The sequence below is a fragment of the Astyanax mexicanus genome, chromosome 25, assembly GCF_023375975.1.
Source record: "Astyanax mexicanus isolate ESR-SI-001 chromosome 25, AstMex3_surface, whole genome shotgun sequence".
Classification (NCBI taxonomy): Eukaryota; Metazoa; Chordata; class Actinopteri; order Characiformes; family Acestrorhamphidae; genus Astyanax; species Astyanax mexicanus.
The window spans coordinates 1,177,527-1,203,699 of NC_064432.1; the positions used below are offsets into that span (position 1 = coordinate 1,177,527).

General features: G+C 39.8%; 2 protein-coding genes and 1 long non-coding RNA gene across 4 annotated transcripts in view; 1 reads left to right on the top strand and 2 right to left on the bottom strand.

Moving 5' to 3' along the window:
• Positions 1-26,173, top strand: part of ctnna2 (catenin (cadherin-associated protein), alpha 2) — a 622,967-nt gene that overhangs the window by 411,857 nt on the left and 184,937 nt on the right. The window lies entirely within an intron of this gene.
• The window catches only part of LOC125787714 (uncharacterized), a 350,969-nt gene that overhangs the window by 203,916 nt on the left and 120,880 nt on the right, over positions 1-26,173 (bottom strand). The gene's annotated exons all lie outside the window — the stretch shown is intronic.
• Positions 20,249-25,191, bottom strand: lrrtm1 (leucine rich repeat transmembrane neuronal 1). The gene has a single exon (XM_007234577.4). The coding sequence runs from the start codon at positions 23,920-23,922 to the stop codon at positions 22,348-22,350; it is 1,575 nt and encodes a 524-aa protein (XP_007234639.1). The 5' UTR covers positions 23,923-25,191; the 3' UTR covers positions 20,249-22,347.

The following is a 26,173-nucleotide window of genomic DNA, read 5'->3' on the forward strand; positions in this document are numbered from 1 at the left end:
AAAACAAACAATAATAATAATAATAATAATAATAATAATAATAATAATAATAATAATAATATATTAATATAATATAATAATATAATAATATATAATAATTAATTAAAAGAAAGATTACATACATACAATTACAACAACAGAACTTATTATTAGAGTGTGGAGACTTTATAAATGTGTTATAATAAGCAATAAATCATTAATATTAGAAATTAGTTATAATAATTTATACTCTCTCTCTCTCTCTCTATCTCTCTCTCTTTCTCTCTCTCTCTCTCTCTCTCTCTCTCTCTCTCTCTCTCTCAGTCTTTCAGTCTGTGGTTGTGCTGCTTGGCTGTAGCTGGGGTTTGGCAGTGTGTAACCTCCCTTTGTCCAATTAAGATTGTTTTTGTTGGCTTTATTTACAATGTTCCGCTTGATTTGATTTGGCTTGTGTGTTTAATTGCGTCTGCCCTTGACGGCGGGCCCGGGCAGTCAGCGGTGCCCTTTCAAAGCTCCAATCAGATGAATCTTCCACGTTGTGTTCGGTCACCCGTTCAAACCGCCAGTTTGGTGTTGTCTTCAGCAAAACAAGCCGGCTTTCAATCGCTGTAATTAAGCTCACGACCATGTGACTCAACAGAGTACCTGTTACAGAATAAAGCGTATGAACGTACGACTTAAAGAGAGGTTCTGTTTAAAACACAAAAAAATGAACCAAAGGATAGTATACCAGAAGTGTAAGTACATCCCTATAAAAGATTCAGGCGTTTAAAGTGACTGTACGTATTATATAATTATATAAAGTTTGGACGTCTTAAACTGACCAAATTAAACTTTCCACATCTCCACTAGGAATGAAAGAAAAGCGTTTGGCAACCAGAATTCACCACACATTGCAAAAAAAAAAAAAAAAAAAAAAAAAAAAGAACATTTAGGCTTTTTAATTTATGCAGCAGTGGAAAGTGGCTAAACTAATAAACACGTATGGAAATGTGTAATTGGCCGGGGTACAGATACAGGGTGTCCTATTGGCCATGGTGTGTTGTAACTGTTCTAACTAATATTACAATTGTAAATATTGTGTGTTACGTAAAAAAAATTTAGACCAAACTTTAGCCCTGGGCAATCTTTAATAGTGGTGCATCAAAATAGGAATAAAGCATTTCAGTCAAATGTTTAGTTGTGGTTTCGACCAAATATGTTTATTTTGGTGTATCTAAAAGCTCCACATCTCTTAAACCCTTCCACCTCCACAAGAAAAAAGATTTTAAACAATTTTAAAGCAGCACATTTTAGCACGTCTTGTTGTGGAGGTGTAGGAAGCACAGGGATTTTGATTGACGGGGTCAATTGGCAGTGCTGCCCTTCATCTTTCTTTGAGGTGAGTGGGAGAGCTGCGGTCATCCTGGTTTTCAGCTTCTGAAGTAATTCAGCCTCTGTCTCTGCTCTACAGCCCGAGGCGAAGTTCTCAGAGACGGAACAGTCGGACGGATTCAAGTGCTGTTTTCCATTCATCGCTGTCTGTTGTCATTCACTTGGGGTTAAGCGAACTAAAACGCGGGATCTGGCACCGGCGACTGTAGGAGACTTGTAAAGCACGAAGGACAGAAGGAGGACAACCGTTCTCTTGTTCTTCCCCCAGCAGAAAGGCGCAAATGACTCTCGTTCTCTCGCACGAGGAGCCGGCTTCAAAGTTCCTGCCGGAGAGAAGCCTCGCACGGCCGTCCTGTGGGGGACTATGGCTTATTCAGTATTCTGCCTGACTGCCGTCCTGACCTCTCTCTCTCTATCTCTCTCTCTCTCTCCCTGTTTCCCTTGCTCTCGTGCGCTCTCGCTCTCGCGTGCTCTCGCTCTCGCGCTCTCTCTCGTCCGCACCACATGTTCGGATGTCTTTCACGGGAGCGAGGCAGCGGGAGGCTGCTTCTGAATGAACATGTGAATTGCTGGTGCACAGCTGTGAACTGAGCTTTATGGAGGTGACTGGGGAGGAGTAGACATACCACAGTACTAACAATGGCCTTACAGTGTGTGTGTGTGTGTGTGTGTGTGTGTGTAGGGAGGGGGGGGCTGGAAAGGCCATAGTAACTTTATGTACACTATATAAAGTTAGTATGTTACATTACATTACACGTTTATACACATACAGTATCCTTATGCATGTATCTCTATTAAAGGCCCACACATGTTATCCATTAACAGAGGTGGAAAGTAATGAATTACATTTACTCAAGTTACTGTAATTGAGTAGATTTTATGAGTAATTTGTAATTTTTAAAAGTAGTTTTTAAAATAAGTAATTTTACTTTTACTCAAGTACATTTTGACACAAGTAATTTACTTTGCTACATTGGCAAACTCCCAATTACTGAGTACAAAATAAAATGATGGGGGAAAAAAAAACAATTGTCTGAATTAAAAAATATATAATTATTAGCATAGCTAATAATTTCAAAACTTCCACATCAAACATGTGAAAGCATGTGGTGGTAAATATTTTTATCATTAAACCATCTGCTTAAGTGTAAAAAAAAAATGTAAATATCAGTTAAAGCATAGAAATGACAAGTTAAAAAATAATAATGAACTGCAAAACTATAAAAAAAATACATTTTATAGTCACATATATTAAACATACTTTTAAAAGTAAAGCATAGAAACAATAGATCATAGAAACCTATGCCACTGTTTTGTGGGGGGGGTCTGAACAAATACTGCCTGAAAGATCCAAATTATTATGTGGAATAATAGTTCATTAAAAACAATTTAATTTATGATTTGTTTTACTTTTTTACATCAAATAATTAAAAGTAACAATGTAACTTTTACTCAAAGTACATTTTAAATTAAGTATTTTTTTTTTACTTTTACTCAAGTAGATTTTTAGATGGGTACTTTTATCTTTACTTGAGTAGAATTTTAGCAACGTAAAAGTACTTTTACTTAATTACAATTTTTCAGTACTTTTTCCACCTCTGCCTATTAATAACTCATTTTATTTATATAGTTATTGGCCCACTTGCCCAATTCTATTCTTTTGTATGATTAGTCTGTGTCTACACAGCTGCTTAGCTTTAACTGTAGTGTTGTCGGTGTGTAATCTTGTGCTGAGGATGCTGTATGTGGACCTAATGACTGTGCACTGCTGACCACAGAAGGTCTTCTGCTTGGTTAGACAGAGAAAAAGAGCTGAAGCATCAGGCTCTGGACAAACAGTATTAATAATAGAACAGTGTTACGTCCCAGACATGCACAGATTGAGTGTAACATTAGGACCACCTGCTTGTTTCTATATTAACTACATTATTTTGTAGTTCTATTCTGTTACATACTGTAGTTTTTAATGGTCAGGTGGTGAACACCTTAAATTTCACTACTGGACAAACAGCATCAAAAACAAATTAGAAACAAAATTATGACATGTATGTTGCATGATATGTTTTGCATGTGTGCATGTGTATAGTAGACCCTCAGACACATGCACACATGCATATAAATGTGAGGCTCATGATTTTACATGGTAGATCATATCCACAGAGCATGATCTTCATTGACTGAATTGATCGATGGTCTCAATGCTGATATTGATCCTCACAGCCTTGATTTGAAAGCATGCCTGGTGATTTGAATGCCAAATACTATTTATGTAAAGATGTGTGTGTGTGTATACATGTGTCTACATGTGTGTGTTTATCCTGCAGCTTTATTTTGTGGTTGTTAGTATCACAGTGTGTTCTGTGTAAATGTCAGGGGGCTTATGGTTATATCATTGCCAGTTCCCACCTACTAGCTACACACTTCTTAAAAAAGCAAAAGAAGTTTCGGTACCACTTTAGAATAGGACTACCTTTATAAAGGATTTATAAATGGTTTACAACTAGTTTATTAATGGTTACTAATTAAGTTGTATTTGGCAAACAGCAGGTCATTGTTGCCCTTTCTACGTAGGTGTTATAACTGATTATTAATGATTTTTGAGGCATTTATAACCTAATTAGTAGCCATTAATAAACTAATTGTAAACCATTTATAAACCCTTTATAAAGGTAGTCTTATTTTAAAGTGGCACCGAAGTTTCAAATGACTCATTTGACTTTTGCCATATTCCATAGAAGATATAGAACGCTGCACTGACACCTGCAGTGTGTGTGTTTTGTGCTTTTTGCATTGAATATAAATATAACTTGCTAGTCTGAACGTGTGGACAGTTCTAACCAGACATTGCCAGTCACGATCATTACAGTCAATGTACCATTCACCTTGGGGTAAGACCTTCTATACCTTTTTCCTGAATAACCATAAGGGTTGTAAAAAGGAATTTTCTGCAGATAAATGAAATGTCAAATAAAGCTTAATCAGGTTTTACTTAAGCATAAAACACTTTGGTTGAGCTCCAACTGTATTTAAGTTTCTAGAGCATTCTGATTTATAGGAAATGCTACAAATCTGATTGTAAACATATTTCAAACACTATGATTCAGGAGAAAACAAACAAACAACTATATAAATATATAGGTTTTTACTCTTTACTCGAACAGTCTGGAAACAATCTAAGTTTAGGCTGGCATTCTGAATTAAATGCATTCAGCTACTTTATCTTAATTCAGCTATTAGAAGGGTCAGACACAAACAAATGGACATTATATAACACGTCATGAGTAACATAATTCAAAATAACGTCTGATTATCTTTATTTTTCCCAGAATTACTGGATTTGTCAAATGACCATGCATTATTTATTACTCAGTGATGTCTATATTTGTGTTTGTTTTTTACTGGTGGATACTTTAACGTCTAAAAGCCTGTTGAGTCATGTTGAGACAGCCGGCTGCTCGCTGGGTCAGGTTGTGCTGCCCCTGCAGATTGCAGGATTGGATGCCTTTTTGCAGCCGCCAGCCAGCTTTTGCCTTTATTTTTAATCCGGCTAGTTGCTGATATTAATTTACATCAACCATATTCTGCTGTGACAGTAATGATCTCATTTATCAAACGTCACTGCTATAAATGATGAGTTTCTCCAAATAAAGATAAAGAGCATAAATAATTTATGGGAACTGCCGTGTAAGAGGCTTCTGAAGCCTGGCTTTTAAAAGGTTCAGAGAAAGCCGTTCGCAGCCACCCACCTGTAGTGGATCAGATCTACATAAACTCAGGGAATGTGTAATCAGCTGCACTTTTGCAACCTTTCTACATGACCCGCCTATGGTTTGTGCCACCCACCTTTATTTGCATATGTATGAGGTGGGGAAACCATCTAATTTGCATCTAAAAATGCCACTAAAGGCTTTGTGCATTAGGTAGCTTGGTACTGTACTGCCAATAGGTAATGTACTGTACTGCCAGAAGGTACTGTACTGTACTGCCAATAGGTACTGTACTGCCAGAAGGTACTGTACTCTACTGTCAGAAGGTACTGTACTGTACTGCCAGAAGGTACTGTACTGTACTGCCAGTAGGTACTGTACTGTACTGCCAGTAGGTACTGTACTGTACTGCCAGAAGGTACTGTACTGTACTGTACTGCCAGTAGGTACTGTACTGTACTGCCAGAAAGTACTTTACTGTACTGCCAATAGGTACTGTACTGTACTGTATTGCCAATAGGTACTGTACTGTACTGCAAATAGGTACTGTACTGTACTGCCAGTAGGTACTGTACTGCCAGAAGGTACTTTACTGTACTGCCAGAAGGTACTTTACTGTACTGCCAATAGGTACTGTACTGTACTGTATTGCCAATAGGTACTGTACTGTACTGCAAATAGGTACTGTACTGTACTGCCAATAGGTACTGTACTGTACTGCCAGAAGGCACTGTACTGTACTGCCAGAAGGTACTGTACTGTACTGCCAATAGGTACTGTACTGTACTGCCAGAAGGTACTGTACTGTACTGCCAATAGGTACTGTACTGTACTGCCAGTAGGTAGTACACTGTACTGTCAGAAGGTACTGTACTGTACTACCAGTAGGTACTGTACTGTACTGCCAGTAGGTACTGTACTGTACTGCCAGTAGGTACTGTACCTGCCAGACGTGGGCTAAACTAAAGGGTATCAAGCTCCAGAACTGAAGCAGTGGATCTGTGTTCTCTTTGGTAATTAAGTAATTTAAGTAAAACACACTAGGGGTGTGCCATATCGTATCGCACACACATCAACACAATAACACAAACATATAGCTCTCTCTCTTAGTGTCAGTTAAAATAATAAACTAAAATAATAATCTCTCATTTGTCATCGTTGTGGTAAAATGTTTAGTTGATGATTTGAGAGCTTATCGTCCATTATAGAATTAAATTATTGACAGCTGTACTCTATAGTCAATCTAAAATAAAGTTTTTTTTTTATTCTTGGAGAGTAGAGAGAGGATCAACTTTTAACTAATTCCATGCTAATGCTAAAAGCTAACTTCTACCATCTATTGCCCTCCACTACATCTACTGGCTCCCCTTACCCTGAAACAATCCCCATAATGGGATGTCAGCCGCTGGAGATAATCTTCAGGGCTAAACGTTCATATTTATCCTTCTCCTGGCATCAGCCAATGAGGAATAGGGTTGAAAAATCGATCTGTGTGCCTCCCAAGTGCAGACGGGGGGCTTCTAGCTTCTGGCGAGGCTTCCATTCATAAATCTTTGCTCAGACCCATGAATGTAATCAGGCCCTATGCAGAGGCCATAGTCTGGCACAGAACCCCAATCTCTCTCATGTCAAAAGCCTCTGCGATTATTTTGGCAACGTGTGAAGAATCACGAGAAAAGGCTACAAGAATCTTCTGATTAAATCTTATTTTGTATGTCTTTTCGGATACTTTTGCAATTCTGAGACTGCCCTGTTTGGCATGGGTTTCAGTGTTGTGTTTTTTTACACAAGTTTAGTTAGTCAGCCACGACACATCTGGTGTCAACCATATGAACAACTAAGCAACACCATGGCAACTATCTGAAATACATACCATATTAATCGATTTACCACACTATAACACCTGAAATTAAACCACTTTGCAACACCTTAGCTACTTACTATAGGGACACCGAAGCAACCTGTTTTTATGCCATACTGTGCCGTAGCAGCCACTAGGAATACCAAATAAACACCTAGAAACCACTTAACATCACCATATCATCCACCTGGAATACAGAAGTAACATCTTATCAATTACATCCTAGGATACAATACGATATCATAGCAGCCACATTTCAAACACTGTAGCATCCTCCTAGGACATCATAGTGACAACTGAATAGCAGCTTACCAACCAGCCCTCAATACCATAGCAGCCACTTACTTGAATACTATCGTGCATACCTAGCAACACCGTATCATCTATCCAGGAACCACTTAGCAACAGCAAGCAACCTTCACAAAGCAGTTGCTTAGCAACATCATAGCTACAGAGGAATCAAATTGTATAACATGCTTTGCCAAATCAGCCACTCGATATACCATATAAACCGCCATATGCAATGTGAACACCTAGTAACCACTTAACACCACCATATCACCCACCTGGAATATATTAAAGTGTCATCTTAGCCACACATTATAGCAAACTACTAGGAGACCGTAGCAGCCATCTATCAAACATTTAGCCACGCTGTACAATCATCCTAGGACATCATAGTGGCAACTTAACTATAGCATACTTACCTCACCTTAGCACCACAGCAGCCACCTAGGATAGTATAACAATCACCCATCCAGGATCCACTTAGCATCAATATCATAGCAACCACCTGGGACAACATAGCATCTGCCTGAACCAGATGAACCACCACGGAAACAACTTGGGATACTAAAGCAATTACTTAACAATCGCCACCATAGCAGCCACCTAGCAACCATAGTTCATACCATATGAACTGTCATATGCGATATGAACACCTAGTAACCACTTAACACCACCATATCACCCACCTGGAATATAAAAGTGTCATCTTAGCCACACATTATAGCAAACTACTACTACTACTAGGAGACCGTAGCAGCCATCTATCAAACATTTAGCCACGCTGTAGAATCATCCTAGGACATCATAGTGGCAACTTAACTATAGCATACTTACCTCACCTTAGCACCACAGCAGCCACCTAGGATAGTATAACAATCACCCATCCAGGATCCACTTAGCAACAATATCATAGCAACCACCTGGGACAACATCAACCACAGAAACAACTTGGGATGCTAAAGCAATCACTTAACAATCACCACCCATAGCAGTGGTTCATCTAACAAACACATTTCACTACCTAGGAAACCACCTGAAACTCCATAGCAGCCATGTTCAGGTAGCTACACGGCTAGTAGCAGTGTGTCTTAAATAACATCATCTCTATATTTACTACAAACCCCCATCCACCACCACCTTTCTCTCTCTCTTTGTGTCTGTACGTCTGCCTCGTTCACCCACATTGGGTTTGATGTTGGCCTTGTTTGTGGGATGCGTCTGCATCGTGTCCTGTGTTTGGCAGTCTGAGCAAAGAGATTATTTCATTTCCCAAACTCGTAACATCCCCCAAACATCCGTCCGGCTGAGAGAGGCCTTCAGCATCACTTACACAACAGAGATCTCGCTCTGAGCGCCAGCACATAAAGATCACGGCCTTGTGTTTTCTGACTGCCTTTCTTATTTCTTTCTCTTTCTTTCTTTCTGTTTGTCTCCCTCTGCCTCCCCCGCTGCCTGCATCACATCTCCTGCTCTGGAAATAGGCAAGTCTATTTTCTACGTTATTCTTCTCACTTGCTCTGTGGTTTACTGCGTGATGCTGTATCTATAGTTAGATTCGATATGTTGTGGAGGAGAGTCGTATAGAAATGGCTACCGGCTCTGATTTTGCTTTTCCTCTGCCTTCGCTTTGATCTGTGAACCGTAGGGGTGTAAAATCGAGAGAGAGGTGTTGATTCGGTTGGACTGTTTCTCGAAAAAAATATTCGATCAGAATTGATTTGAATAATCCATAAAATATGCACTTTTCTCTCTTAAAAAAAAGTTCCCTTTCCATCTTTGCCCTGAAAATGTTTGCTGCTGTGTAACAGTAGTGTTATTCCAGATATACATATGAGGATTCAGTTCATTAAAAAAAAAACATAACATACAAAAGACATATTTGAATATGCTCAAAAAATCCTATATGATTTTAAATCAAATAATGTTGAAATCAAAGATGTCACAACTCTATCAACTAAATCAGTTCCTAAATAATCTATTCCAATTAAGCCACACTTCATAATGCAATGAGTTATTGAAAAATTAGATATTCTATTATACTAGTTTAAGTCTGCCATTGATTTGATTTATAAATGTATTGGATTTCAAATGTCAATCCCTCAATACATTGAAGTTAATCATAAAGAGCATCATTTGACTGAATCATGGTGAAATGTGAGATTACTTGACACAGTAAATATAGTTTTGATCCTGTATTTATTTATTTATTTGTTTATTTTAAGACTTAAAGCAGCACTAGGTAGGATTTTCTTGATTTTTGATCTTTTTAAAGAAGTGAAATTACAGCTTGAAACTCACTGCAGCGCTGCATTGAGGTGTAATAGGAGGAATAGCGGTGCTCTCGTGTCTGTGCCGGAGCTCCTCTGAGCTCAAACCAGACTCTGTAAGTTTTCCGAGGCGGCCGCGACCAACGCTCGCGAGAACTGCGACCTGCTTTCCGACCTTTAGTTCTAACAGTTCTACAAGGACTACTGGTTCATTCTTTACAAACTAACATACAGACTCTCTGGCAGAAGCTGGAAAGAGACCGAATATGTCTGTGGAAGCCAGAAAACAAGAAAGAGAAGCTAATCCGCCTGAAACATTTATTACACTCTATAACTGGGTTTGCATTGGTCAGTGATGTTTCCTTTGAGAATTATGCCAAATTTGGGTTTTTATATTGCGTGAAATGTTTTGGTGAAGGATTGTAATGAAATTGAATGGTGGTAAAGTTAGAGATTTACACCCCCGGTGAGCTGACCTTGGACCACTCAGGAGAATGAGGTGAATCCCCGTCCCCCATCTGCTCGGTGAGGCTGTGTGCGGTACTGTGTCAGCACTGACATTAGTGATATGATAAACGGCCGGTGATAAATGTGGACTGTTTCTTTATAGAGCTGCCTCATCTTTTGTGACAGTAACTAAATAACGCTGTCCTTTTCTTCCTTTCTTTTCTTCCTTTCTTTTCTTCCTTTCTTTTTTTCCTTTCTTTTTTTCTTTGCTTTCCAGCTTAGATTGACTCATTTAAATGTATATCAGAGCGCCTGGCACAAACACTCCTGCTCCTGGCAGCGGGGGTGATCGACTACTGCCATATTAACACATCCTTTACCGACCTTACTCACAAACTCATCAGTGCTTAAACTCATTAAACTTGTTAGTCATCACACCTTTCTTTACCTTTATCTTGATGCTCAGTGCATGATAAAGAATATCCTTAGAAAAAGTACTGAAAAATTGTAATTAAGTAAAAGTACCTTTACTTTGCTAAAAATCTACTCGAGTAAAAGTAAAAAAAGTACTCAATTGTAAAATGTACTGCTGGGAAAAGTTCAGCTGCACTGCCATGGAGAACAAAACTTTTTTTTTTTTTTTTTTTTTTTATTATTCAAACATTTTTTTTTTCACGTATTTCATGTTTTACTCAGTAAATGGAAGTTTTCCAAAGTAGTGAAGTAAATTACTTGTTTCAAAATGTACTTGAGTAAAAGTAAAATTACCTATTTTAAAAACTACTTTAAAAATGACAAATTACTCATAAAATGTACTCAATTACAGTAATGTGAGTAAATGTCATTAGTTACTTTGCACCTATGAGAAAATATGATACACAGGCATGTTTTTATGTTAATTTATTAGTTCACTTAAAGTGTCTGTCTGTAATATCTGTTTAGTTACACATTAACATGTAACAGCAATGTAAAAACTAGTGATAACTGTTCACTGTTACTGAATTAATTAGATTAATACAGCTTATGCAGTTACATATATTATCTTTAGCTTTGACTTATTTTAAGAAACATCATATTGTCATACTTAGACACTTAGTCACTTTATATTATATGTATAATAACTGTAATCATGTAGTTGTACACAATAACATGATAATGGAAATGCAACTACTGACTGCACCCAGTGTAACAGATTATAATAATACTATTCTTGTATTTTTTTTAGAGTCTAATTATTTGATGTAACAAAATATATATATATATATATATTTACTTTCTATTGACTCTCTGTAATAATTGTGCCGTTACGCATTATTAATATGTGTAACAGCAATGTGATGTACACCTGGTGATTCACAAATACATCACAGCTTTTATAATTACTTGTATATCAGCTTCAGTTATGAATCATTTGCTGAAACATTTTACTATCTAGCTTTTTAACAGTAAAGCCCCTGTTTACCTCAGTGTGATTAATAGCTGTATAATTAAATACTGATAAACCATAACAGCAATGCACATGTTTATCACAGTGAGGTATTGAGGTACTCGTATTTGAGGTGATAAATAATTGTATTTATATATTAGGAATTGCTCATTTTCCTATTACAGCTGATAGGCTACAGTCAAACCTGAAATTGTGACAAATATATAGTTAATAAACCCTAATGCTGAAGTGCATCAATCTGTAATAGTCACATAAGTCTGTAACTGCATAGTTATGTCAGATGTGCAGTATGTAAGGAGTCTTTTTATCACTTTCTTTGCAGCATTTTCTAGCTCCACACTTTTTAAAATTGTGAATACAGTTAATACAGTGCACATTACAGTGCATTACAGTATAATGAATAATCAAGCTTAATTTGTTTGTAATATTTATGCTGTGTGTATATTTTGTGTGCATGAAGACAAATCAAGACCTCTAATGGTGAGGAGGGGAAGCGTGAGCTACTAGCTTGAGAGCTTGGCAGTGGCGGAAAAAAGTACAATAGAGATGTATGCGGACGCCTTTTCATATTTTCATTTGTGTATTCGCTCTGCGTCTGAGAGAGAGGTAGAGTGAATGAAGAGAGAGAGATAGAGAGCTAGAGAGAGAGAGAAAGCTTGCGTATTATATAGAGCCATTGGCTTGAATGGGTTTGTGATCAGCAGCAGCTGTTGTCGTACCCAGCGCAATCAAGATGCCTTATGCTGCTTCCCCCCGAATCCCATATTGGTTTCAGCGCTTTGATGTTGCGTGCAGGAAAATTACAGAGATATCCGAGAAGAAGCCTCGCTTTCATGCTGTCAGGAGAGAGAGAGAGAGACAGAGAGAGAGAGAGAAAGAGAGAGAGAGAGAGAAAGAGGTTAAGCAGTTTAAAAAACAGATATCAGGAGCCTCAGTTTAAGGGTGCTTTCACACCTGCCTTGTTTCTTTCAGAATTTTCAGTTTGGTCCGAACCAAAGTAGCAGGTGTGAAAGGGGCCGAGAACCACGGTCCGGACCAAAGGACCAGATTTTAGTCCAACCAAGAGAGGTGGTCTCGGTCCCGATCTTCTGAACCATGGTCCGGTTCTCCTGCAGCGTGAAAACGCTTTTCTGGATGGTTCCAACTTTCAGACCAATTACAGGAAGCTGAGCAGCGTTCCTCAACAACAGCAGCAGAAGAAGAAAAATAACCAACCAATACTGACTGCAGCCTGCGGGAAGGTGGAGTTATAGACGTCCAGCGCGTCCAGTCCCGCCTACTTTGTCCACGCCACGCCTCGTCAGTCTCGCAACGACACGGCACATTATATTTAAAGTCTGCTAACTCATGGCCTGTACGTTGTTTACTTCCGTTCAGAGGCGGAGCTAAGACATGATGCTGACAAAGTAGGCAGGACTGAACAGCATGACGCTAACAAAGTGGGCGGAGCTGGACGCACTGGACGTCCAACTCCGCCTTCCTGCAGGCTGCAGTCAGTGCCCTCTCAAAATAACCAGAAAAGCAGGAAAAATGAGGCGTGGATACAGCTGCTTCAGGACGAGCACGTTCACTTGGTGAATTTGAACTAATCTAGAGTACTGTACCTGAAGCTGCTGCTGCTGCTCATAATAAAAACCACAATAGCAGCTACTAACTACTATGGAGACGAAATGAATCTGTTCATTCATTGTATCCTGATCCTGGAAAGGCTTCTTGCCGAATGAACCACCCGCTGAATTATTATCAACACGCCAACGTCAGACGCATGTCCTTCTAAAACCAATCAGCATCAAGTTAAGGAAAACGCATCGATACGTAAGTGATGATGAAAGGATGGAGGAGTATCACAAAAAAAGGTATTTGGTGCGCTCCTTAAACTGCAGTGTGAAAACAAACTAAAATAAGCGGAACAAATAAATACAATATAGCAACACATGAACCTTGGTTCTGACCACGGTCCGGACTTTCAGGTTTAAAAGCACCCTAAGACGTGGACGTGTAGCCGCTAATTTTATGGTCAGGGCAGGTGCTCACGGATTGCTCTTCAGGGAAAGGTCATGTGTGTGAAAGACAGGTCTTTAATTGCAACCAGTGTCATCCTGACATGTTTGCAGTGTGTGTTGGGGGAGTGTGACATAGTGGCCGTCCTGCTGGAGATCTTGAACATTGGATGCTGCTCACAGGAGTGGACTATTCTCAGCCCAGCAGACACACGCTGATCTGTCCAGCAGCACTGCTGTTCCTGATCCGCTCGTACCACCACGACACACACTAACATAATACTGCTATCATTCCAGTCAAAAATAGCGCCTGATGTTTATCTCTGTCCTGTAAGCTCTTTGTAATGTTTAAAGAATTCAACGTACTACAGCCAACTATCAAAACATCCTAAAAAATCAATCTAGAGATATACGCTATATTTACCGCATCTGTCACTGACTGACGTTCACTGCAGTTAAGCTGAGCATATAGGGCAGAACACTACAGGCTTCCATAGTGTGGCGATGAGTGTGTAATTATGCATAACCACAGCTGGTGGCTTTTATACTTTTTATACTTTTTATTTTGAGATCAAATTCGATTTAAAGAAAAATATTTTGTGTTTGTGTATTTATCACAGGTGGAAAAAGTACTGAATAATTGTAATTAAGTAAAAGTACCTTTACTTTGCTTAAATTCTACTCAAGTAAAAGTACAAATCTAAAAATCTACTCGAGTAAAAGTAAAAAAAGTACTCAATTTAAAATGTACTTTGAGTAAAAGTTACATAGTTAATTTTAATTATTTGATGTGAAAAAGTAAAACAAATCATAAATTAAATCGTTTTTTAATGAACACTCCATAAAACATTTTCAAGAACAAGTGGCATAGGATTATATCATATATCATTTTGCATCCATGCCAATTGTTTTTTTTTTTTTTCCCAGCATTTTATTTTTTTACTCAGTAATTGTGAGTTTTCCAATGTAGCAAAGTAAATTAATTGTGTCAAAATGTACTTGAGTGAAAGTAAAATTACCTATTTTAAAAACTACTTAAAAAAATACAAATTACTCATAAAATCTACTCAATTACAGGAACGTGAGTAAATGTAATTCATTACTTTCTACCTTTGGTATTTGCGTGTGTGAAAAGCCACAGGAATGTTGTGAAAATAGGTGATTTAAAAGCAGAACAAATACAAAAGAGATGCAGAGGCACAGAGAGAGAGAGAGAGAGACAGAAAGCTCTCAAGTGACTGTGATGAGCATGGCCTTGTGGAACGCTTATTTCATGGTCAGCAAATAAAGATAGCAAATTCTCTCATATTTCATACATTTTCGCCCATCTGCATAAAGGGATAACAGCAAAGCGTACTGTAGCAGGGAGCGCTGAGATATCTGCAAACTTGCATAAATATATATATATACAGTATTTTTTTTTCTTCTCTCAAACACTGTAGAGAAGAGCCTTGGCTTTAGAGTAAGAGGAAGAAAAAAACAGAAATATGACAGAATATTAATGTAATGTTCAAGTTGTGCAAAATGAGTGCTTTGTAGCTTTACGGGTTCACTCTTTGTAAACCACCCGAGGCCTGACTCTGCGTTATTCTATGTATACAGTATATTCACACATTGTTAGTGTTTTACAGAGTATAACTAAAAAAAAAACTTGTTTTAAACACAATGCAAACAAATCACAATTTATAGGCATGTGAAGTTAATGTGAAATGGTCCATTTGTGGGGTTAAAAGAGAATATATCATCTTTATTTGGCTGCTACTACTAATAACTACTAACTAATGATAAGGATTATGATGCTGTAAGTTACTGTAATGTTACTAATAACTACTTATTCTACTACAGCTAGTAATTATATTAGTAGTCATAGTAATAGTAGTACAATTAGGGTCTGATGCTGCTATTTTTATATTTTTTATATTTACTTATACTTCTAAACATTCAGCACAAAATATGTATGTTTACATAACAGTGTAGTCCAATTAAACCCATATATATATATATATATATATATATATATATATATATATATATATATATATATATATATATTTACTGTCACAGTTACCTTTTCCACCCTCCAGTTCTAACTTTATTTGCATCAAATAAAGTGTTTACAGTACCTTTGCTCTCTGTCACAAACTATATCTTTAGCATTGCAGAGGTAAATAAATATGTATGTATGTGTATATATATATATATGTGGCAGAGCATTGGAGGTTAAGCCATGCAAATGCAAATGAGCTCACACCTCAGAGATAAAAGACACTGATTTGTGTTTATACTTCTTAAACAGGAAATATGATGCTTGTAAGGATGATGTTAAAGATGATGCCAGTTGCAGAAGGTTTACTGTATGCCGTCACTGTTACAGTCGACCTGTCCTCATGATGACTTCTTTAACTGTTAGCTTATTATCATATTATTAATCTCTATGTTTCCGTATGTATTTATCAGAGGTGGAAAAAGTACTGAAAAATTGTAATTAAGTAAAATTACCTTTACTTTGCTAAAAAAATAAATAAATAGAACAAGTGGATTCCCAGTAATCAGGAGTTTTCCAATGTAGCGAAGTAAATTACTTGTGTCAAAATGTACTTGAGTAAAAGTAAAATTACCTATTTTGAAAACTAATTTAAAAATGACAAATTACTCGTAAAATCTACCCAATTACAGTAACTTGAGTAAATGTAATTCATTACTTTTCACCTCTTGCATTAATGCATATGTAAGCAATATGGATAATTTACCGTTTTAAGAGTGAACAGACTGATGATCTTCTTACAAAAACAGTAAAGATTCTTAAATTGACCGTGACTGGAAATATGATGCTCCCCAGCCTCAGATTCTGGGAAAAATTGATGAAGTATTATGATACGGCTGATGTTAAAGATGAAGTCAGCTACAGCTTGTTTATGCTATTATACTGCTGTGCAGAAAACCTCACTGTAAACTATGGTTAATTTGAAATTGGAGACTAATGATGACTCACATATGTGGTAAGATCTTTACTCACTGTGCTCACTGTGCCTACATTCCTCAGTAAAAGCTAGCTTAGGCTACTATCCTCTGAGCCTGTGCTGGCTGTGTGGTTGTGGCTGCAGGGTTATTATGCAAAGCCAGAGACACTCAGTCGATAAAGCCAGCAAGGTTAATTAATTTGTTAAGCATTTTGTGTTCTATCAGAATGCCCCCACAGCCATATCTTTACTGGAATTGTGTTCATCACCTTTTCTTCCCATAATATCTGATCTGTGTTGTGCTGGGACATGGAGGACACTTGTTTGGACACAGATTGATGATACATACATAGTTTAGCCTCAGTAGAGAATTAAGATATAAGATAATTGTATAGTAAAGTATATGCATGTATTCATGTTCTTGTACTATGATATGTGTCCTTAAGATAACTGTTATCGTATTATTATTTTATTAAATATATATTTTATTTAATAATGCATCTGGTAGCAATATGGAATTTATGCAATTTTAAGAACAAACAGTTGAAGTTAAAGCTCACATAAAGAACCTTAAATTTAGGCTAATTCAATACAATGCCTAGAAATAACCCGAATTTGCCAAATAAAAAGTATTAGCACACCTGAGATGTTTTAAACAGATACAAATCTAATCCCTCAACACATTTCAGGAGGTGATTTGAGACACATTTGAGCCATATTATAGCAATGTAAACCAGCTGTCAGTTCAACCCACAATCCACAATCAAAATCACCCCCCTCCCGATACAACAAAACACAAAACATACAATCCATACTCTATACAATCCAGATACTAGTCACATGATCAGAACTATAAGCCTGATTCTGTAACTGGATTCATATAACCAGAAGCTTGATACTGTAATTCTGAACCTAATCCATTGACCATATTGTGTAACTGTAAATATAAACCTGGTCCTGTAACTACAAGGCCTGATTGTGTTACTGTAAGCATGATCCTGTTATTGTAAGCCCAATTCCTAAAGCCTGATTCAGTAGCTATATGCTTAATAGTGTATCTATAGGCCTGACTGTAAGTCGGATCCTGTAAATATAAGCCTAATGTTGTTACTGCAGCTCTGATTCTGTAACTGTAAACCTGACCCTGAAGTCTGATCCTGTAATTTAAGCCTAGTATTGTGTCTAAAAGCCTTCTGGTAGATCTGATCCTGTCTCTATAAACCTAATCTAGTAAATGCAAGCCTAATAATGTAACTGTAAGCCTGGTTCTATAACTTGAAGCCTAATAATGTAACTGTAAGCCTGGTTCTATAACTTGAAGCCTCATAATGTAACTGTAAGCCTGATTCTATAACTTGAAGCCTCATAATGTAACTGTAAGCCTGATTCTATAACTTGAAGCCTTATAATGTAACTGTAAGCCTGGTTCTATAACTTGACGCCTAATAATGTAACTGTAAGCCTGGTTCTATAACTTGAAGCCTAATAATGTAACTGTAAGCCTGGTTCTATAACTTGAAGCCTCATAATGTAACTGTAAGCCTGATTCTATAACTTGACGCCTAATAATGTAACTGTAAGCCTGATTCTATAACTTGAAGCCTAATAATGTAACTGTAAGCCTGGTTCTATAACTTGACGCCTAATAATGTAACTGTAAGCCTGATTCTATAACTTGAAGCCTAATAATGTAACTGTAAGCCTGGTTCTATAACTTGAAGCCTAATAATGTAACTGTAAGCCTGGTTCTATAACTTGAAGCCTTATAATGTAACTGTAAGCCTGATTCTATAACTTGAAGCCTAATAATGTAACTGTAAGCCTGATTCTATAACTTGAAGCCTAATAATGTAACTGTAAGCCTGATTCTATAACTTGAAGCCTAATAATGTAACTGTAAGCCTGATTCTATAACTTGAAGCCTTATAATGTAACTGTAAGCCTGGTTCTATAACTTGACGCCTAATAATGTAACTGTAAGCCTGGTTCTATAACTTGACGCCTAATAATGTAACTGTAAGCCTGGTTCTATAACTTGAAGCCTAATAATGTAACTGTAAGCCTGATTCTATAACTTGAAGCCTTATAATGTAACTGTAAGCCTGATTATATAACTTGAAGCCTTATAATGTAACTGTAAGCCTGATTATATAACTTGAAGCCTCATAATGTAACTGTAAGCCTGGTTCTATAACTTGAAGCCTCATAATGTAACTGTAAGCCTGGTTCTATAACTTGAAACCTGGTTCTAAAATATGATGCTGTAACTCAGCCTAATCTTATAACTATAAAACTGATTTTTAAATTCTAACCACGCTTAGAGAAAAAAAAAAAACCTGGCACTATTACACATCAAGTATAAACATTCACCCATATTCAATTGCATAGCTTACTGCAATTAATCCTTAGAATTTGCAAATATTTAAACTATTTAAAAAGGACTGTGTTTCTAATTAGAATGAATCCTTATCAATGAACCAATCAACCCAGATCATTCCGACATTACAATCAAATATGCAGATAAATAATTAGACTTCACGAGTTACAAGCATAGTCAAATGTCTCAATTGTCAATTCCTGCCACATGCCACAGTACCAACCCAGTAGACCTCGCTCCATATTTCATGAATTTGTGGCAGATTCTAAATTCCCAATGTTGAACTCTAGGCTCCTGGCCAAGCGCTTCACTCACAGACACACACACATACACACACACAATACTAATTAGCCCCAGTATTAATAAATTATTATCATCATCAAATAAATAAAACATGTTTTTTTTGTTTGTTTTTATATATCTCCTTTTTCTCCAGAACCTTATTCATAAAATAAATAATAGAGATCACTAATTAAGTAACTGATCATCTTTTTTTTTTGTGTTTGTATAGCTGTCTATGCACATTGATCTCCTTCTCCTTCTAGCTCTATTAATCGCTGTAGCCATATTAATTATGAGAACTAATAATTATGCTGGAACAATGCACCCTCAAGGTAGATTGACCTCCTGGGTGGCTTTCTCAGACAGGAAACAGGAAGGAAAGGTTGAGCTAAGGCTGGAACCCCGGCAGATCCCTACGTCCTCAAAAATTCATGATCATTTAAAAAATACAGCAAGAGTAGGAATCGATACAACTGCCAACATTGGCCACAGAAGTTACTCAGCGCATACAATATTAATACAATCTCAGCCAAGGACCTAAAAATAGATTGCGAGTGGTTGGGGAGGGAGGAGGCGTTGTGGACCCGATTTCATTCATTGTTAGAGAGGGTGAATGGCTGGGAACTGAAATTGTCGGAGAGACAGACTCTCTCTCTCTCTTTTTTTTCCCACTCTTTTTCTACCACCACCACCACCTCCTCCCCCACTCCTCACCCCGCGTTTCATACACATACATCTCCATCACAGCCCGCTGTTGCTATTTGTAGCGGCGGGATGTGCGGGTATTGTGCACGGCTGCTATTATTCAGAGCTTTTTGTTTCTCGGTTTGCTGAACTCAATTGAAGCGTCGCGAAAGAGAGATCATGAGCAGCAACAATGCTTCCCTCGCTCGCTCTTTGCAGTGTGTCATTCTGCAAGTGTGATGCTACGAGCCTGGTAGCACGCTCACCCTTTTTCCTTTTTCCACGGACGCATTTCCAGACCCTGAATGCGAACGTGGACTTGAAGCAGAACCAGACATACGTCATTAGCACAAGAGCGTGTCGTGAATGGTGGCATTTAGAGGCAAGCAAGCAGGCTCAGAAGAGGTTTACCCCAGAGCATGTTTATACATTAGCATTTGAATGAACTAATTATCAATTTCAAACAATCTCTCAAAAGGCAAAAAAAAAACAGAAAATTGGCAGCAGGGTTGGTGATGGAGGTGAACGGGGGTGTTGTTGTCACACGTGTAGGCATCATTTACAACAAATCAGAGTGCGTTTTATTTGTTTATTTTGGCTCAGCTCGTCAAATGGATCAGATACAGTGGTGAAAATAGAACAGTTCGAGATCAAGTTTCAAGGGTCGTCAGGGCCATTGAGGTTGACATATATGAAAATCCCTGCTTAGCTTCACAGTTTTCCTTGTTTTGTGACATCCCACACACATTCTCACACACACACACACACTTGACAAAAAAAAATAGTGTTGGTCTTCCAAAAGCCACACATGCAGTTAAACTTTCGATAAAAGAAACCAATCCAAAAGAGCTCAAGCTTGCCCCACATACGTATACATACATATATGCTCAAGTAACCAGGAATACACGCTCAAGCATGTCTAATAGTGACATTCCCCAGCTTGCCCCTTCGCTAGCTGGTGGTAGCCGCAAAATGCCTTAAGTTGAGTGACAGCTGAAAGCACTGGAGGAGTCGTTCGTTTTAAAGTAATTGAACCCTTGTTTACTCCTAGTGACCGGCCTGTGTGTTCAGAATGCATGATGCCTTACTTACTCTGCAGCAGTGACTGTGTCCAGTGCTAAGCTAGGACCGACACACACACACACACACAGACAGACAGACATATAAGCAAATGCTTTCATACACACACATACAAATGTGTATATATATATATGTTCCCAGGTACAAAAAACAATAAAACAAAATCTAAAACCATCACCTAAAGCCTACTGTACCTAAGGAAAGGCAAGGCACTGGCTTGCTGCTACCATATCTTCCTTCCCTCTACCACATGTGTTGGGACACTAGAGAGCAGTCTGCACCTTCTTTCAGAACCCACATCCTATCCTCTGTCTTCCTGCCAGTGCCACAGGACACACTGCCTGCCAGTATGCCCCTTAACAAACACCTTAACGAAAAAAGGAAATCTTGAAAAAATAGCTTCTTAATCAGAAATTGAGGGACAAAACAAATCATCATCTTTTTATCAACCCTTAACAATCCCTACAAGTTCTAAACCCATTCTGAACGATTCTGAACATGAATGGTTAAGGCTAGGCTATCTGTATGTGCCTGTTGTTCCAGCTCTGATTTCACCACTGTCTTAGGAAGGTCTAGCACACTAGCTGAGCATGAGAAAGCAATCAAAAGGCGTTGAAAAGCTTTGAGCCATTAAAACGCCATGGCCCTGTTTTATTGAGACTGCGCAGGACCACATGGTTCAATTGTGTAAAATGATCCGTTAAGGTTAGAACCCAACAGGCTCCTTTTTTTTTTCTCTTTTTGGCTTGCTTAATCTATGAGGAAAAGGACACGAGAAGATAAAAAGCAACCACAACAGTAACAGCAAGCCTGCACAGTGATTATTCCCCACATATGGTGAGATGGGGAAGAAAGAGAAAGGGTGGGGTAGGGTGGTGGAGGGCCAAAAGATCTGAATTTCAGATTGAGGCTTAACATTTCAAATGAAGTGACGACGAGATCCCCATTGCACGTTTTATTTACCACCTGCAAATACCGCAGAGCCAAACTGACAATTCCTCCCCAGCTACCACTGACAACAAACCACCCCTGAAACTCGCCTGCAGACGTGACTATTGTGAATTGCAATTCATTTATTTAAACATTTGTTTCCTTTTTTCCATAGTTTACAAAAGAAATATGATAGCATCTTAATTTTTATTCCCACTTATTCATTTCTGATTTAAACATATTTTACACAGACTCATCTCTTTTTTCCCTTTTTTTTTTTTTGATTTTGTCATTGTTAATGTCGTTACCACAATGAAAAATTGTGTTCTTGAAGTCCTCAGTAGCTTTAGACAGTTAATCTCCTTCAGTAGAAAGACACATTAAAGCTCAAATATCCACTCGTCACAAGATAACTTGACCGATGAGTTCCCATACAAAAATTCCTGCCAGCTCCATGACAATGTGTCAAGCAGTCCCAAAGCCTGGTTCATTGAAAGAGTCCATTGAAATCAGCTGTAAATCCTCGGTCTCTGTCCCCTAGCACTCCGAACATGCCATCCAAGTCTCTTCCAGAGAGCAGCACAGTGTGGTACAGCATCAAAGCATGTCCCATATCCATTGATCTGGTGCAATTGTGAAATATCCAGGGACGGCAGCCAAGTCTTCACACCTCACATTCCCGGGATGCCTGTTGCTGGCAGGTGCAGGAGCCATATTCGTTGATGATGACGAGAGCGCCTTCGATGTGGTTGGGCTTGTAGTCCACGTAGTACTCGGGTGTGGACAAGGTGGCCATCTGCTGCATGGTCTGCTTCTGCTTCTGCTTGCGGCGTTGGCTGGTGAAGCATTGCCTCACTTGCCTCACACCGGCCGGGAAGCACTTCCACGACACGTAGAGCATGAGCACAACAATAAGAAAGGAAAAGATGAGTGCCATGGTGCCTGTCACAACTTTGTGGATCTGCATGGTACTCTCCAAATCATCTGCAGCCATGGTTACTGTAAAGGAGTTGGTGACCACCTCCCCACCCTCCACGTCTTGTAGATCGTACGGGCCTCTGGTGGGGCCTTTAAAAATGGATCCTCGAGCCAGATCTCTAGTGGCTGCGTAGGTCTGTGTGGTGGCCTCAGCGCTGTCCTCACACAGCTGGAAAGCGTAGACAGCGTCCAGAATGTCCTCTCCTTGGGCTGTGTCAGGGCTTGAACACTGCAAGGTGCTATCACGTTGGCCCTGGAAGCCACTCAGCCAGGAGGCCAGGGCGCACACATTGCGGCTACACTCCCATTGATTCCCAGACAAGGTAATGCTGCCTAGGGATGTCCAAGAGTCCAAGATGCGCTGATCCACATAGGTTAGCTTATTTGAGTCCAGCATGAGCTCTTTGAGGTTGGGCACACTTTCAAAGACATGTGGCTCAATGTTCTCGATTTCGTTGTTGGAGAAGTCAATCTTCTCTAGGAAGTGCCAGGTCCAGTCCAGGGTGTTGACCACAATGTTGGCCTTGTTGTTGCGCATGTAGAGTGTGCGCAGGGCAATGAGGCGGGGAAAGTGGGCCAGGTTGACTTTGACCAGCTCGTTGTGCTCCAGATGCAGCTCAGTCAGTTTGAAGAGCCCAGCAAATGAGTTACGTGCCAGGCTCTGCAGCTGGTTGTAGCCCAAATCCAGGAACTGCATGCTCCTGCAGTCCTGGAAGATCCTCACAGGCACAAACTTCAGGGCGTTGTAGCGCAAGTGCAAATTGGTAAGCTTCCTAAGGCCGTGGAAAAGGTCTGGCTCCAGTGACTGCAGCCTGTTATAGGATAAATCCAAGATGCGCAGGTTAGGCAATGGCCTGAAAGTCCCATTGGACAGGGTCTCTATCCGGTTGGTGCTGAGGTCGAGTTCCTTGACCCGTCGCAGCCTCTCGAAGGCGCTCTCCTCGACAAACTCGATGTTGTTATGATCCAGGTAGAGCCAGGTGAGCTGCGACAGGCCAACGAAGTGCCCCTCGCGCAGTTCTGAGATGTTGTTTTCCCGCAGGGATAAGCCTGTGGCGCTGCTCAGATTGCGGGGGATGTCCGTTAGGTTGAGCCCCTCGCAATACAGCAGCTTGCTGTCGCAGCGGCACAGCCTCGGACAGCTCGCCCCCACCAGGGGAACCATTTTCAGAAAGATGCCCAGAGAGCACAGTATCAACCCAGGGGGCTTCCTTAGCGGCCACTTTAAGTACAGGCCAATTAGGAGGAAATCCATTAGCATGAATATCCCGCAGTGTCGTGGAGAAAAAGTTCATTGAATCATTCAGATTCCTCTCGTTGTGGACGCCATGATTTTGTAACTCCCCAGGTCAAAAATACTCAGTTCTGTTCATGTTTTTTTGTTTGTTTTAAGCGTGGCTTGGCTGATGGTGATTTGTGATTTTGTTACTCAAAGGCAAATAAGAAAATCCAACCACGTCAAAAGGGGGAAACGGCAAGTCACTTTGCTCATGTTAGATTTTGAGCAGCAAAAGGAGAGACAAGGGTGGTAAAAAAAAAAGCTTTCTTCAAGAATCAATCTCGTATGAAAGGATTCCTACTCACCCCTTCCAGAGGCTGACAACCTCTATTCAGCTGCTCCCTTTGTGCCGCCACTAATTATGTGCGAATCTAAAAAAGATCCCAGTGTGGTACAAATTCAGCCCCCCCTCCTTTTCAGCGGCCACCAGCTCCTGGCAGACTTACAATGTCTTAGTTCTCCTCGTGTGAAAAGAGCCAGAAAGAGGAGGAATCCAAGTGGCATTCAGCGCACTCGCAGGAAATGCAAGCTGCCCAGACTGCATGCGTGAGCACTGTTTTCCCTCTACTGCTTCTCCGCAGTGACTGCTGCGCTGATCAGAGCAGGAGGAGAAGCGCGAGAGAGAGGGAAAAAAAAAACTCACGAAGGGGGAAAATCCACTCAAACTCCTTCTTTTTTCCCCCCACTCTCTCTTAGTCTTTTTTGCCGGAGACTCTCTTGGAACTGCCGACGCAAATTAACGTCCGTCGGTTTAAGCAGCCGTTGACCTGCGCGGTTTATATCCAGTTTTGCTGGCCGTCGATCTCTCGGAGGAAAGCTTCCTCAGAAACGTGCCCTCATTTGTGTGAGATGAATACTTGCCACCCTGGCTGCACCCCGCTTGCCTCTTTTCTTTTTATCGTTCTTTTCTCGTCTTTTTTTCGGTATCCCGAAGTGCCGTGTCCGTTAGAAGCCTGCTTTCCAGCGAGCTCTCTTTTGGCTGCCGCTCATTTCCTGTGGGCTGAGGAGGCTGTTGCCGAGCGGAGAAGCTGAGGCATAGAGGCTGAAAGGCAGGGCTGGTGCGTGTGGAGGAGAGAGAGAGAGAGTCAGAGGGAGATGGAGAGAGAGAGAGAGAGAAAGAGAGGGAGAAAAAAGAGAGAGAATAGAGCTAGAGAGCCCTTGCAGCAGACTAGTGTGCTGCCAGTGCATGCAGAAACACCTTCTGTTCACTGAGTGTCGTACGCCACTCACAATTCAGCCCAGCGCGCTCTCTCTCTCTCTCTCTCTCTCTCTCTCTCTCTCTCTCTCTCACTTGCACACACACACACATGCTCACTCCACCTCCTCCTCCTCGTCCTCCTCCTCCTTCTGCTATTCTGCTCTCTCTCTCTCTCTCTCTCTCTCCCTCTGTTCTTTCTCTCTGTGTATCTCGCTCGCCCTTTTGCTTGATTTTTTCACAGTGTCTGAGACATTTTCATATTCAAAAGGGGGTGGGCTTCAGCGGGGTTTTAATGAGACACAGTTGAGCACCCCCCTCCTCTTCCTTTATCTCTCTCTCTCTCTCTCTCTCTCTCTCTCTCTCTCCCTCTCTCCCTCTCTCTCTCTCTCTCTCTCTCTCTCTCTCTCTCTTCCCCACCTATCTGTAATGAATTGAAACAAGCCATCTCTCTATCTGCTTCTCTATTTTTGTTGTTGTTTCCTGTTTGATCATTACAGTGCCCTCTGATGACAATGTTTTCTTTCTGTTTATCTATTCACCCATCCATCCATCCAACTATCCAACCATCTATCTGCCTACCTGCTTACCTATGCACCTACCTAGGCACCTGCCTAAATACTAGGATCAATGTAATATATGTCCCTCATATTTTCAACTTTCAACTTCCACTGTGCTGCATGCTGTTCCAAGTGCCTCCCACAGCGTATGAGCGTGCATGGCCTGCCTGCTGCATCTGAATGGAAAAATTAATGTTTTAATAGCCAGCTGACCCAGGCCATCTCCGACACAGGCTGGGAACATGAGGGATGGGTGCATTTTCCAAGTCGCTTTTTTTTTTTTTTTTTTTTTTCCCCAACCATCCGACTGCACTTGTTGAAAAATGGGCATTAGCACAGCAGCCATTCTAATAGCACTGCAGCCCACGTGTCGACGCAGCTTGCTGGTGAATCAGTATAGTGTTCTACGGAGGTCCATCACCCTCCCTCCCACCCACAGCCCCCTGTGTGAACCAGAACCAAACCAAAAAAAATTACA